Source organism: Octopus sinensis, linkage group LG13 (assembly GCF_006345805.1).
Source record: "Octopus sinensis linkage group LG13, ASM634580v1, whole genome shotgun sequence".
Taxonomy (NCBI): domain Eukaryota; kingdom Metazoa; phylum Mollusca; class Cephalopoda; order Octopoda; family Octopodidae; genus Octopus; species Octopus sinensis.
Genome location: NC_043009.1, coordinates 14,279,762 through 14,296,040, shown reverse-complemented (window position 1 = coordinate 14,296,040; position 16,279 = coordinate 14,279,762). Strand labels below are relative to the sequence as shown.

At 37.2% G+C, this 16,279-nt stretch overlaps 1 protein-coding gene across 1 annotated transcript in view; it reads left to right on the top strand.

The window, feature by feature from the left end:
• The window catches only part of LOC115218530 (glutamate receptor ionotropic, kainate 2-like), a 250,709-nt gene that overhangs the window by 125,188 nt on the left and 109,242 nt on the right, over positions 1-16,279 (top strand). Inside the window, exon 4 of the mRNA XM_029788402.2 lies at positions 9,500-9,678. Within this exon, the coding sequence (XP_029644262.1) occupies positions 9,500-9,678 (179 nt within the window). The remainder of the gene's footprint in view (positions 1-9,499; positions 9,679-16,279) is intronic.

Genomic DNA, 16,279 nt, shown 5'->3' with positions numbered 1-16,279 from the left:
AGGGTCGTAGTGGAGTCGATTTCGTCGACTGCCCCACTCGAAAAATTTCGGGTCTTGTGCCTAGATTAGAATATATATATATATATATATTATATATATATATATACGTATACGTGGATTAACTGTTGAAGTGGACGGACGTCTATTTGTTTCTCTCCCAAGTCAGTAGCAAGCTACACAGCTTCAAAACTAACTGACCTTAAATATATATATATTTGTAACCACGTGTTTGCCTACAAACCCGTAAGTACGTTTTCATTTAACTACAAATTGTTATATACAACTGTTTTTCTTTTAATATCCTCAAACAACCAAATAATCAAAAACTCACACCCTTAAGAGAGAACATTTATATATATATACACTTCTTTAACTCCCAAGAAAGAATATATATATTTTCAAAAATCAAAAGGAAAACAAACAAAAGAAAAACAAACATGACTAACTTGCAGGCCTGCAACAGACGAAATTGGTCTGATAACGAAATTGATGTTTTAATAAACACATGGCTCTCTCTTTCCCAAACAGAAAATCTAAATGTCTTGTGTTTGAATGAGATTGCCGAAAAAACATCACAAGTGGTCAACACACGATCCGTCAAACAGATTCGTAGCAAGTTGAAACATATCGAAGTATCTTTCAAACTGATAAGAGGCCATTATGAAAAGCTTCTGCATATTTTCACAGTTCAAGAACAACAACAGCTAGAAAATCAGCAGCCACAACAACAACAACAACAGAATGAGCCACTCCTGGTTCCCAGCACAATGGCTGACCCTGACATCGGTCAGGCACAACAACAACAACAACAGCCACAGCAACAAGAACAACAACAGCCACTCCTCAACTCTAGCTTACTAGACGATTCACTAAATGCCAGTATCTTTTCACCGCTCTCACAGCAACCACCACAATTATCATCATCATCATCACCACCGCTGCCACCATCGTCTTCTATCACCAAAAATACCGACAGAAAACCAAATAAGAAACCACTGCCCTCTTCCCCCACATCACCACCTCAATACTACTGCAGTAACAAAAACTTAAAGAAACATAGGAAGCAGAATGCGCCCCCCACGGCACAAACAAGAAATCCCCAAATATGCCGCTATTCACTGCGCCAGAGACTCTGCACAAATAGTGACTGCATCTTCACGCATCTACCCGGCACTAGACGCACTACCGGCCAAGGCCAAAGCACGCATCCCACAATAACATCAACACCACCAAATAGTAAATCGAAATTCAAAACACACACAACTCGGAGTCCCAAAATCTGACGGTATTCCCAACGTGAGAGAACATGTCTACTGAGTGACTGTCCCTTCACTCATCTTCCAGGGACCCGACGCACAAACAGAAACGGGGCCTCAAGCCAACACACAAACCTGAATAACAATAAAAATAGAAACACACCATGCTGCAGTAATGCTGGTCCAGTCTTTTCAGGAAGACACAAAAACAACAACAACAAAAGTGGAAACTACAACCCTATCCAACAGTGCAACCACACCTCCAGCCAAAAACTGCTCCCTAAGCAGGAAAATTCTTTTTTAGCCATGTTGAACATGGCAAAAGAGATACACAAAAACATTCTAGCCATCACTCAACACCATCCTATGCTATTACCCCAGTGCACCAATTCCCCACATTGCTGCCACTAACACACACAAAAAATCCAAGCCCCCTGCAACAGTCAAAACCAGCCACTACACTAACCTCCACATTCCTACTCAATGCACAAGGTGTCAGCCCTTCCATCAATGCACAAAAATGGAAGGTCCAATTCATTGAAGACTGGGTTGGTAACCATTCACACCACATCCCTTTCTTCATTCTCACTGAGACCCACCTTGACAACTCCCACTTGGAAGCCGAAGTGAGAGTGAAGAATTTCACAACCATCCGCGCGGATCGTATCGGCAGGAGGAAGGGTGGAACTGCCATTTTCCTGCATGATTCATTTACGGCAGATGGAAATAGTATATTCTCCAACGGCTACTGTGAATCAGTCACCGTGCACAACAAAGCCAATGACCTGACAGTAATTGGGCTCTATAGGCCGCCCCAAACACCCATACTGTGCTTTAAAGAATGCCTCAACAGCATTAAGTGCTTTATTCAACAGTGCCATTCTAGCAACATACTCATGATGGGAGACTTCAATCTACCCTGTGTTGACTGGACTACAAACTGTTTGAAACCAAGCACTCCCGCCTCAACCGCTGACAAAGAAGCAGCAGAGTCACTTTTCGACTTTACGAATGAGTTTTTCTTGTCCCAACTTGCCCTTGCACCAACAAGACATCAGAACATTTTGGACCTAGTGTTTAGTAACCACACTAACACTATACATAACGTTACAGTGGAAAAAACCCTTCTTTCAGACCATGACATGGTTCTCTGTAACATGAAATTCCACCAGCCGAAAGCTAATCCTAGTGACCTTCCTCCAGCCCACCCATTTGACAACATGGATCTCCATAAAGCCAACTGGGATGCAATCAGGAACGAGCTATCAAATGTTGACTGGTCCTTTACACATACACACATCTCCACCAACCATAAAACATCTTGGCAGATCTTTGTAGACACCGTCACAGACATATGTGCAAAACACTCCCCACCAAGACCTGTGAACAAAAAGTGCAGAATCCCCCAAAACAGAAAAACCATTATCAGAAAAATAAAAAGAACAAACAAAAAAATTAACAAACTAAAGTACTGCCAACAGCAACACACACATTCGACGGCTATCGCACTGCTTGAATCCAAAAAATATAACCTCCAACAATGCATGAAGACCCTCATCAATAACCAAAGATCAGCTGAGGAGAAGTGGGCCATTGAAAAAATCAAACTCAACCCCAAAGTGTTCTTTTCATTTGCGAGGAAACGCAGGGTCACTGTCTCCACTGTAGGCCCTCTAATTGACGAAACTGGCACTCTCCAAGATAATGCCAAATCCATGGCCGAGATACTGCAGAAACAATACTGCTCTGTTTTCAGCAATCCTGATATGGCCGATCTGGGCTGTATCAGTGATGTCAACCCCCAACACACTATATCGGACATAACGTTTAGTGCCCCTGATGTCTTAGCGGCGATAAACGAAATAAAACACAATTCAGCAGTAGGCCCCGATAGATTCCCTGCTTGTGTCCTGAAAGTGTGTCGACACCAACTTGCATCTCCCCTTGCTAATCTGTGGAGAAACTCACTGGATGCTGGCTATATTCCAAAAAACCTTCTGTCCCAGTCTGTTGTCCCAGTTTTCAAAAAGGGAAACAAGTCCCTTGCAGTGAATTACCGCCCGATCTCACTCACCTCTCATATCATCAAGGTATTTGAGAGGGTGGTGAGATCTCGAATAACCCAATTTCTGGAAAGCAACAGACGGCTGATCTCCAACCAACATGGGTTCCGTAATGGAAGGGACTGCCTAACGCAGCTCCTGCATCACTTTGAGGACATTTTGAGAGCTTTGGGAGAGGGCTCCAACACCGATGTCATCTACCTTGATTTCAGTAAGGCCTTCGTAGGGTCGATCACAAGATCCTATTGAAAAAACTATCCAACATTGGTGTCTCTGGAAAGTTACTGAAATGGATTAAGTGTTTCCTGACAGACAGATCTCAACATGTTGTAGTTGAAGGGGTAAAATCAAGCCCAGCCAAAGTCAGTAGTGGCGTTCCGCAAGGCACTGTGCTGGGCCCACTTCTTTTCATCATTTACATTAATGACATTAATGACATCATCAAGCACAGCAACATAAAAATCTTTGCAGATGACTCCAAGCTACAGAAGGTCATAAATGAGGCGAGTGACCGGACATGCCTTCAGTCAGATCTACTGGCTGTTATCCAATGGGCAGAAAAAACAATATGCTGCTGAACGAGGATAAATTTGAGCTAATCCACTTTGGAAAAGAGGATGCCCTGAAACTCCCATACTCCCTTCCTTCAGGTGAAACTCTCGCGGCGTCCAACAACATCAGAGACTTGGGAGTAATTGTGGACAACAACGTAAGCTGGGCCACTCATATAAACACCAAAGTTGACATGGACCGCAGAATGTGTTCCTGGATTCTCAGAACTTTCCAGTCGAGAGATGTCCACACCATTATCCTTCTCTTCTCCACTTTTGCCCGACCCCACCTTGAATACTGTTGTCCACTGTGGTCTCCCCACACAATACAAGGTATCATAAAAGTTGAAGCACCTCAAAGGGCAATCACAAAAAGATAGATGGCATGACAGGCCTCGACTATTGGGGTCGGCTAGAAAAGCTAAAACTCTATTCTCTTCAACGTCGTCGTGAGCGCTACATCATCTGCATGATGTGGAAAATATTCCATCAGCATTGCCCAAATGATGTTGGCATCACCTTTAAGGTACATCCAAGGCTTGGGCCCCGTGCCATCCGCCCAAAACAAAAATCGCACTCTCATCTCATAACAACAATACGGCACAATTATTTCACCTCAATTGGCCCCGCTCTCTTTAACATTACACCAAAACACATTAAAACAGAAACTGACCCTATAGGGTTCAAGAAGTCTTTGGACAGATTCCTTCAAGAAATCCCGGATAAACCCCCTACACCTGGATATGTCTCTGTAAACAATAACTCTCTACTTGAGTGGGCCATAATGCCCAAATTCTGACTTGAAAGACTTCACCAGGTGGTGCTATTAAGTTAGACATGGCCTGGGCCAATAATGGCCGAAACCTATCAAAGTATGAAATCAAAGTATCAAAGTATATATATATATATATATTATATATATATATATATATATATATATATAATATATATATATATATGTATGTATATATATTATATATATATATATATAGTATATGTATGTATGTATATATATATATATATATATTATATATATATATATACATATCTGTTTGTATGTGTGTAGATAGATACATACATACACACACACATATATATGTACACACATACAAATATATATATAATACAAACAGATACATTTAGAGAGAAAGAAAGAGAGAGAGAAAGGTGCTGATATGTTAGCGTGGCTAGAAAGTTCGCTTTGCAACCACGTGATTTCCGGTTAAGTCAGATGGCATTTTATATGTCTTGTACTAGAACAGCGGGCCAGCCAATGCCTTGTGAATGAATTTAGTTGACGGAAACTGTGTTGAATTGCGTTGCATAAATACATGTGTATGTGTATGTCTGGATAACGAAGGTGAGCTTAAAATAACTAAGAATTCATCAATGGAGACTGAAGAATTTACATTAAATACTATACTGGTTAATTTTTGATTAATTGACACTAAGTTTTATTTTGAGAGACGATAATCAATAGCGAGAGCAACTGACTCCAAATACGAAAGAAGAGAAAATGTATTTTGTATTCTGTTTATTTATTTCATGCCATTTTGTTTATTTTTTGTGGGCACGTGTTTCGCCTTCAGAATAGCAATTATTCTACAGAATTTCACCCAGAATAAGGAGATTGACAAAACTATGCAGAGAAAATATATGGCCTACATAACATGCAATCATTTAGCATGCAAAAATATGAAGTGGATGTTTAGGTAGATACTTTGGTGGACTCATAAAAGTAGTATTTGCCTACTGAAGTGATAAAATTTAGTTAAGTTCAAGAACATGTATTGAGTTCTTATTCTATCGATTATATTTATATACATACATAAATGTAGATTGATTATACAATGAAAGCAAGGAGTTAAAGAATAATCGTGCAGAATAAATGAATAAATATTTTAAGTGATTGAGTTCGCAATCCCGTTGAGAGGAAATCAAGTAAAGCGAGAAATAGTGATATGTGGAGCGATGAAAAGACATTATTCCTTTGGTAAATGTTGTACTTGGAACAACCAGCAAACTGTAAGCTGAGTAGCTGGAAAATATTGGAACTGCGACGCACAATGCCCACCTGTAAACAAAGTGCTATAATTTATCCTACAAGAATCGTAACAAAGAATCTTATGATTTGAGAATTGTTGTCACAATAAGTAAAGATATACATATATATGCATACAGATAATATAAATGTATATATATATATATATATATATATAGATAGATAGATAGATGATAGATAGATAGATAGATAGATAGATAGATAGATAGATAGATAGATAGATAGATAGATATATACGTACACTCGGGGACACACACATTCATATGCATATATGTAATATAAATGTATATACATATCCATACATACACACAGTGCGCGCGCACACAAACATGCATACATACACACATACATATATACATACTTACATCTATAATAATACTGCATAATTTAGCTAGCAATAATGGCATTTTGTGTAACGCCTTATACATTTAGTAAACCCATGCTTTCTTTCATTCTAGGTAAATAACTACTTACGACATTACTTTTAGAATGGTGTGCAAGATGTCTAATGAGCATCGTCCTCAATCTTAAATCCAGTTCATGTATTTCTGTCTTTATTCAATTTCAAAAGAGTTCGGGTTATATATAGGATCTCCACAGGATAATGGCTCACCTCTCGATTGACTTTAGTGATATTGCCTCAATTTAGTTTTGTTGCAAAGGGTTAAGGGTACAGTAAACTACACTGCAGTAAAGGGTAAAGTGTAAAGACCCCTTCGGTCATGAATGCCCATGGGATTGCAACTAGAAAGTTACGCTCCGAAGCACAATACCGGGTAAGGTTATTTATCGAAGACCAGAAGTCTTCCATGCATACCAACATCGCCTCTCTATGCCACTGATGTTATCTAAGGGAAAGGCAAAGAGGCCGATACAGCTAGGCACCAGTGAGGGTGCAACTCATTTCTACAGCTGAATGAACTGGAGCAACGCGAAATAAAGTGTCTTGCTCAAGAACACAACACACAGCCTGGTCTAGGAATTGAACTCACTACCTCATAATTGTGAGCCCAATGCTCTAACCACTGAGTCATGCGGCTTCATTTATTTTGTTTCAGCTACCTTCTTAACATTTATCCTGTACTCTTTGGAGAAATTTTCTCTTAGTTCCATTTCCATTATTTTTTTTATTTTTTTTGTTTTGCAACATCCCCTGCGTTCCTTGTATCCTTGATTAATGTCAATGATTGATGGTGTTATTTGATGGAATCAATATCTCATCAGATTTGATCGTTTTGACCTCTTTCCATAATGAACAAAATGCACATTAGCACACTTGTTAAATATCCTTACAGGGAATCAAAACATTTTCCCAAGAGAATCCAGACACTTTTCTCATTTTTGGTATACAGTATGAGGTCACCTATGTAAATCAAATAATTTTCTTTCACTCTAGTTGTTAGGAAGTTCATAAACCGATCTATATTTTCTCTGTATGTTCGTTAAAGGAATCAATGTAATCACAAAAACATTGGAGACACTGAGTCTCGTTGAAATTTCCCTCCGGATTTTCACTATTTCCTTGATTCGCTTCTACGCTTTAATGCTACATCTCAAGATGAGATTTCAGTGGTTTGCTATATTTAAAGAAAAACATCATATGAACTCCAAAAGCCAATTGTCTTGAACTTTATGGTACGCATATGCTTTCTTGGAGTTTACCCAACCAACAGCTATGCTATTTTAGCACATCACTTAACATCTTCTTATCTACTATCCTTGAATTCTTCTAGCATCCCTTCGCCCTTCTGAAGCAGTTTCTCCTTCTCTAGTAAGTTATACATCTTCTATGAATCTAGTTAGTAATTTCCAAAATAACAACAGCCACTCACTTTCTTTCCCTTTTCATCCTCTCTATTTACACTGTTCTTCATTTTGCCATCGATACTAGCACTTCATTTTCTGTTTAATCAGTAACAAACTATAGTATGCGATTGTCCATGCCTGGAGACTTTTAAAGCCAGAGCCACTGAACAGCACTGGATCTACGGGGTTCCATTTTAGCTTTCATGCATAAAATATGCTCAACCTTATTATTATTATTATTATTATTATTATTATTATTAGTAGTAGTAGTAGTAGTAGTAGTAGTAGTAGTAGTAGTAGTAGCAGCAGCAGCAGCAGCAGCAGCAGCAGTAGTAGTAGTAGTATAGTAGTAGTAGTAGTAGTAGTAGTAGTTGTAGTAGTAGTAGTAGTAGTAGTAGTAGTATCATTATCATTATCATTATTATTATTATTATATGAAAACTCACACCTTATTTTGCTGACTATGATGGAAAGTGTCAGCTGTCCACATCCAACAGACTAAGATAACAGTTGTTTACTGGTCATGCTTCAAGAACCCTGCGAAGAATTCTTGCAATTCCAAGCAATGCTGAGTTTTGTAGGTGTTCTACCTTCACACTAGCACCAATCTTTTTCAGCCATGGTAGTTGAGCGCTTATACTTCCAAGTGCACCAGTTATTTTTGGCATCACGTCTACTCTCTTCATTGATCCCAACCTTCGTATCTCCCAATTTAAATTGTCATAGCTGTTTATTTTTTCTTCTTTCACATTGATCCTGTTGTCACCGCGGTATGCTATGTCGATTATCATATATGTTCTTTGTTCTTTATTCACCACAACAATGTCCGGTTTCCGATGTCTGGTCAGGTGATCGTAATGGATAATTGCATCCCACAAGATATCGCAATTCTCATTTTCGGTGACTCCTTCTGGAGTTTGCTAATACCACATCTATGCCCTTTGTAGGCCATGAATTCCACAGTTTCCAATGGATCATTCTTGCCACATTCTCGTGGCATCTTTTGTATTCGCGTTGTGCCAATTTCGGGCATTCACTAACAATGTGCCATACTGTTTCACCCCTTTCACCACACAATCTGCATTTGTCGGTATCAGTAGTGTTGTCTATTCTGCACTTCATATAATTAGTCCTTAACACTTGTTCCTGAGCTGCGCATATGAGCGCTTCTGTCTCTATCTTCAGGTCTCTCCTCCTTATCCATAGCCACCGGTCCTCTCTATCTGTCTTGGCGTTCACATCTCTTGCAAACTGACCATACATTTTCTTTTCTTTCCATGGTTTTTCTTTTCTTTCTTTTTTTTGCTCATTTCTTGTTTAAATAGGTGTTAGCTTTTTGTCATGGATTGTGAAGGTGGCACAAAGAACATACCTTGGAGTTATGCTTTAGCTAGACAGTAAGGCTTTACTTTTTGTTGATGTCATATAGGCTATTTCTTGTTTGTATTTGGAAGGTGTAGGTTATTAGTCGAGCATGTTATGGTGTTTTAGTATAGAGATTCGTTTATTTTGTGCTTTGGTGTTTACAAGAGGGTGTCGGTAGGTGTAAAGGCTGCATGCAATTTTATTAATATGGGGATTGAGATATCTATCTTCTCTCAATCCCCATATTAATAAAATTGCATGCAGATAGATAGATAGATAGATAGATAGATAGATAGATAGATAGATAGACAGACAGACAGACAGACAGACAGACAGACAGACAGACAGACAGATGTCAATTGATATGCACTAATTTTGTTTTATTTATTTTAACAGGAGCAAGCTTCATGGAATTTCTTTTGAGAGATTACAAACTGAGCTTGAAAGCTTGGCGCTTGGCTCCCAGTGGTTCTAACAAGACTATTCTTGACTGTCTCATTAATATGCGGAAAGTGTTCATCCAAAAAGTTATAGTTGCAACATCAACTGAAAACACACTTCTGATATTGGAGCATGTAAGTTAACTTTCTTTATAGCATTCCTACTGCCTTCTTTTAAACAGTAACTTAAGATCCTACAATAATATTTGTGTAACCATTATTTTTTTTTTCGTGGTTTTCTGAGTTCCTATTTTTTCCAGGTTCGAATTTCAAAATGATAGAATAAATATATTTAAATGGCCTGAATCGATGCAGTATATAGTGAAGGAGTCGTAAATATTTCAAAATAATATCGAACTACAATAAACAGAACACAAAATTGAATTGGAATCAATAAAATTATTAATTTTATTGAATTTAGAATTGATCTTTATATTGGAGTCAGTTTGTGAGAATTTAGTTTTATCAACTGACATTTCTAATGCAACTGAAAATAAAATTTCTCGCGTGTAAATTTCCACCACTATTTTGCCTTTCTATTGGTTTGTCCGGAAAGTTCGTGCCGATTTTTAAAGGAAAGAAAAAGGTCAATAAATACTTGCCATTACATTTTTAATCAACCAAATATGAACCATTTTGTTGCACAATGCGTCTCCATCTTTCCTTTAACTTGAAAATACCCTCTTCCTAGAATTGAGGTGGTTTCAAGGCAAAAAATTCATCAAGGTATCTTAATACGTCATTTAAGGAATTAAATTTTTACCATTATTACTATTCTACAGAGACTTGAATAAGTGGAAATCCGAAGGAGCAATATCTGGTGAATATGGATGGTGGGGTAACACATCCCAGCCGAGCTGCAGCAATTTTTGTCTGGTTCCGAAAGCATCAAGTGCTAGAAATGAACTTTCTTATCTTCCATTTTAAAGGGTTACAGAAATAACACACGTTATAGGAACATAAACCTTCTTCCACGGAAAGATAGCTTAAACTGTGCTCTAAATGGAAACGTAGCCTATTTTATGGACTGAACCATGTTCTAAAATATGTCGAAATGTAAGCTACAATAAATCGGCACGAACTTTCCAGACAACCCAATATTTTCTACCTGAGTGCTAACAGTGTGATGACAATCCAGTTCATGCCCAGTTGGAACACTTTTAAAGAATTGTTTGAGAAAATGGGAACTTGGCTATAATGGAAGTTTGAACAATAAACATCCAAGATTAAGAAAAACGAAGTAAAAGGAATGATAAAACCTCTTGGCGAGACTCGGAGCAATTATCCTATAAGATATATTTCTAAGAAAGTACATCTGTGGCGGCAGCGAATGCAAATTGAGAATTTGTTCACTTCAAATGCAATAAGAGAAAAATTACAACAGCACGATGTTTTTATCGATTTCTGAGTCTGATTTTAAAATGACGCCGAAGATTACTCGACATATAAGGTAACTGAACTAATTATATTTGAAGTGGAAGAGATTAATTGAAATAAGAAAGAGAACTCGGAATCTTTTGGAAAAGAAATGTGTTGATAGAAAAAATATAATAAACGTTGAAATTATCTTGAATGTTCAGACGAAGACTAAGTTGAAAACTGGCCAAATCTTGAATGTTGATTGACTCATTGGATTTCAGTTCAAACTAAATAATCGAAAATGAAATTAAATCATACTTCTACTTGAAATCAGATTACTTGTCAAAATACTACTACTACTATTAGTAGTAGTAGTAGTAGTAGTGTTGTTGTTGTTGTTGTTGTTGTTGTTGGTGGTGGTGGTGGTGGTGGTGGTGGTGGTGTTGGGGTGGTGTTATAGTAGTAATTGTAATATCTGCAACAACAATGGAACACATACGAAAGGAATTGCAGTGTTTGGATATGAATGCATGTATTTATGAGTATTGCGCATATATATGTATGTATATATATATAAAATAATAATATAATAAATATAAGAGAGTGGTCACTATATGGCTCACTCTAGCACCAGTTAATCCAAAAGGTTTCAACCACAAAAATACATGTTTCCCATGAAAGTCAGTACGATTGTTAGCTCACACGGACAGGGCAAATAAAAAATAACAAAAATACAGATTATTTTGGGACAATTGTTTCGCTATTAATGAATTAAATGTAATTTTACTTACAAAAAAATCCACTTGTAGCTCGTCAGCCAAAACTATCTGGATGAAATCCACTCAATCACACGCCAGATTTTACCATAACGATAAATACGCGTGTGGTTCAATTGATTACATCCGACGTTATAATTCAAATGCCCCATATATAAATGGATGAATGAATTATCCTTTGTTTACCGTTAACATGGAAGATTCAATAAACAGTTACCAGAGTAGTAAAATTCACGCAAGTAACTAGGATGTAGCGACCTATTTATTATATTTTTTCTATCAACACATTTCTTTTCCAAAATATTCCGAGTGCTCTTTCCTATTTAAAGGTAGAAACTCCGGGTTAATGTGCAGTAATTTGTATAGTATAAGTAAATAAATGGAGTTGAACGCATATGCTATTCAAATTCGTTTACTTTCGACATATGTTTCGAAGACAACATTGGTTTTATTCCAAAGGAATAAACGGTGTAAAATTCAATCATTTTGGGATAAAACCAATGTTCTCTTCGAAATATATGTCGAAAGTAAACGAATTTGATTAGCATCTGCGTTCAACTCCATTTATATACTGAGATATATATATATATATAGTCCTGATATTGTTCGACAGCTAAGCCATAATATCAGAGCCTGATATCTTGTTGGGCGAGTTCTCTCAGCATAATATCTGATACACTTCCATAATCTCATTGTCAGCCAAGTGTTTGATTTTTAAGAATATCGGCTTGGTAAATTCTAGTAGATAGGCACTTATCCTATGTTTTTAGAACAAATCTCTCTGTGCCTGGTTTAAGCCCAGATGCCAACACCTACAGACATGTTTCAGGATTACTGGCATTTTAGTTGTATTTACCGTGTAATGCCTTATTTCCCATCAGGTGCATAGCTGTGGGAGTCCTTTCGATGTAGCTTGCGCTTGGATTTGTTGACCGTCGGTCTCGGTGATCTTTAATAACTCCTTTATATCGTCTCTTGTTATTGAGTATTGTTTCTTGACACCTTCATGTCTGCAGACAAGTTCGAGCATTCCGTCATTGGTATTCTTTAGATAGGTATCTAATACCACCATTATTATTATTATTGTTATTATTATTATTATTATTATTATTATTATTATTATTATTATTATTATTATTATTATTATTATTATTATTAATGTTATTATTATTGAGTGAGAGAGCAGTTCATGCCATCAAAGTGACACTGGGGTAAAATATACGAAGCCCAATATACCCATCATGACTACCCGTCTGATAAGGGTACACCAGGCACATGCATCACAACCATATGTGCGCGACATGGTGATCTCATATCAAGATAAACAGCACATGACCTTGCAGGTGGGGCCCAGTTAGAATTTTCTTCAGGTTGAGTAGCCCATCCTGCTCAAAAGGTCCCTGAATAAGGGTTGTTTAAGGATGTTGAAAGAACCACCCATGTTTCCAGAGGTGAATTATTCAAACCCCAAAGAATCCCTCTCAACACATGGCTATGATGCTCCCCCACTACTTCTGCTCGTGATCAGAGATGCACATATCGTCAGCCACTAAGGGACATGCTCAACTGGTTAAGGTCAAACAACTGACAAGCAAATCTGTGGTATTGAGCAGAATATTTGCTGTAGCCCATCTTTTATACCAAGTATCATTATTATTATTATCATTATTATTATTATTATCATCATTATTATTATTATTATTATTATTATTATTATTATTATTATTATATTATTATATTATTATTATTATTATTATTATTATTATTAATGTTATTATTATTGAGTGAGAGAGCAGTTCATGCCATCAAAGTGACACTGGGGTAAAATATACGAAGCCCAATATACCCATCATGACTACCCGTCTGATAAGGGTACACCAGGCACATGCATCACAACCATATGTGCGCGACATGGTGATCTCATATCAAGATAAACAGCACATGACCTTGCAGGTGGGGCCCAGTTAGAATTTTCTTCAGGTTGAGTAGCCCATCCTGCTCAAAAGGTCCCTGAATAAGGGTTGTTTAAGGATGTTGAAAGAACCACCCATGTTTCCAGAGGTGAATTATTCAAACCCCAAAGAATCCCTCTCAACACATGGCTATGATGCTCCCCCACTACTTCTGCTCGTGATCAGAGATGCACATATCGTCAGCCACTAAGGGACATGCTCAACTGGTTAAGGTCAAACAACTGACAAGCAAATCTGTGGTATTGAGCAGAATATTTGCTGTAGCCCATCTTTTATACCAAGTATCATTATTATTATTATCATTATTATTATTATTATCATCATTATTATTATTATTATTATTATTATTATTATTATTATTATTATTATATTATTATATTATTATTATTAACTCTGCCTTAGCGAAGGTGGAGCTATTATTTTCAGTCGTATTTGTTTGTTTGTTTGACCGTGGACAAGATATCTTATGAACCGCAGCATGGATTGGAATGAAACTTTCTGGGATGTTTCGCCTCATGACTGGCACGAACTGATTAGATGTTGGAATTTGATCCGTTACTGGACAAGGATTTTAGATTATTTTTCTTGTTTTTTTTTACATAATTTTTGAGAACGGTCAAATCCATTTTTAGTATTCTCGTTTGTGATAGCAGTCGAGTTTATTTCAGATATTCTCATTTTAAAAATCATCACTGACTAATCGTTGAGAGGGCGTTGGTGTTGCCTTGGCGGAGTTTTGAGCTCTCTGAGCGCTCTTATCATTATCCTTATCATCATCATTATTATAATTGTTATTATCATCATCATTATTATTATCGTCATCTTTCAATTCTGTTTCCATCTTTTGCCTGAGACCTAGGGCAGAGAAACGCACTGTGGTGGTGGTGGTGGTGGTGATGTTGCTCTTTCTTCTGGTTGATTGAAGATGAAGATGAGGAGTAGGGGAGGGGAGGGGAGGGGAGGAGTAGAGGATGAGGAGGAGGAGATGGTGGTGATGGTGGTGGTGATGGTGGAAGAGGGTAATGGTAAACAACACAAAGAGAGAATACATTATAGAAAATTATGTGATATAAACAACCCTGCGGCGAATAAAAACATTGAGAACGTAAATCCTGGAAACATATGTAACACTTGCAAAACAAACAAAATGACACAACAGAGCAAACTCCAAAATCTAAAGCCTCTGCAGAATGCAATTTAATACAATACGAAATAGACTGACGTAAACAAATGTTTATAAAGGGTTAGATGAAAGAGATGTAAAATATATAAAGTTTTGCTGTTGAAAACAAGACCATGAATATGGAAAGGTAGATATAATAAAACGTTAGATCTTCCTTTGGACCAAGGAAATCCCACGGATAGAACTCAATAACAGAATAGCAACAACAATAAAAGTGAAGACGTCGCCATCACTGCCTTAGTGGAAACAGATGCGAACATCCATATCAAAAGATTAAACAACATAATACTTCCAACTGCTACTGACAAAGAAAAACATTTACCCCACTCAGATCTGTTTATACTAAACATATCAAAGCCGAAACAAAAAGGCTGATCGAAGGCATGAGAATAGATCTTACATTTATTGAAATAAATAACAAGACGACTGCACTAAAAGAGAAAAGTGGAAAAGATATTTAAAACTAAAAGAGAAAAATGAAAAAGATGTGTAACATATATATTTCTTTACTACCCACAAGGGGCTAAACATAGAGGGGTCAAACAAGGATAGATAAAAGGGATTAAGTCGATTACATCGACCCCGTGCGAAGCAGGTACTTTATTTATCGACCCCCGAAAGGATGAAAGGCAAAGTTGACCTCGGCGGAATTTGAACTCAGAACGTAGCGGCAGACGAAATACCGCTAAGCATTTCGCCCGGTGTGCTAGCGTTTCTGCCAGTTCGCCGCCTAAAAGAGGTGTAATATATAAAGGAAAGGTGGAAACAATCAAAGAAAGCCAGAACCAACAGATACTCGCTAAATTGAAACAAATCTGGTGATATGCAAATTTACAACGGCAATTTGAGCAAAACGAGCAGTTTGACTCTATCCCTAAAAGTTTTCATCAGGACCTAGGTAAAGATGTATTAAATCAACGTAATACGAAAAGCATGAGTAGAACAATTTTGAGAAGTAGCATGGACGGCAACGGAACCATTGCTAACAGCATTGCTCAGAATAATAAACACAACACTTGAAAACATTAACAACACTGAGTAGACGAAAAGGCTGCAATAAAACGCAGGAGATAATAAGTAATCAAATTTCTCGTTTCAATACTTACAGGCAAACATAAGGCGTTAATGATGTTATTGGAACCCTAATCAAGGCCTTGTTCAGAAAGGATAAAAATTTGTTACTAAAACTTCATAATTTCCGACAGGATTATATACTTCAACTTGCTATTTTTTTAAAATAGTACAGGTTGTTTTTAAAATAAAGAACAATTTAAAGATTTATGCGTATATATATATGTATTATCAAGTTTAAAAGATTAGTAATATTAATATGGGCTCGGTATCTTGAAGAAAGTTTTAATAGAATGAGAGGTACTTAAGATCAGTATGTGTTGCGTGACTGGCGTCAACTGTTACACAAAGGTTGAGCAGATTGTATTCTGTGC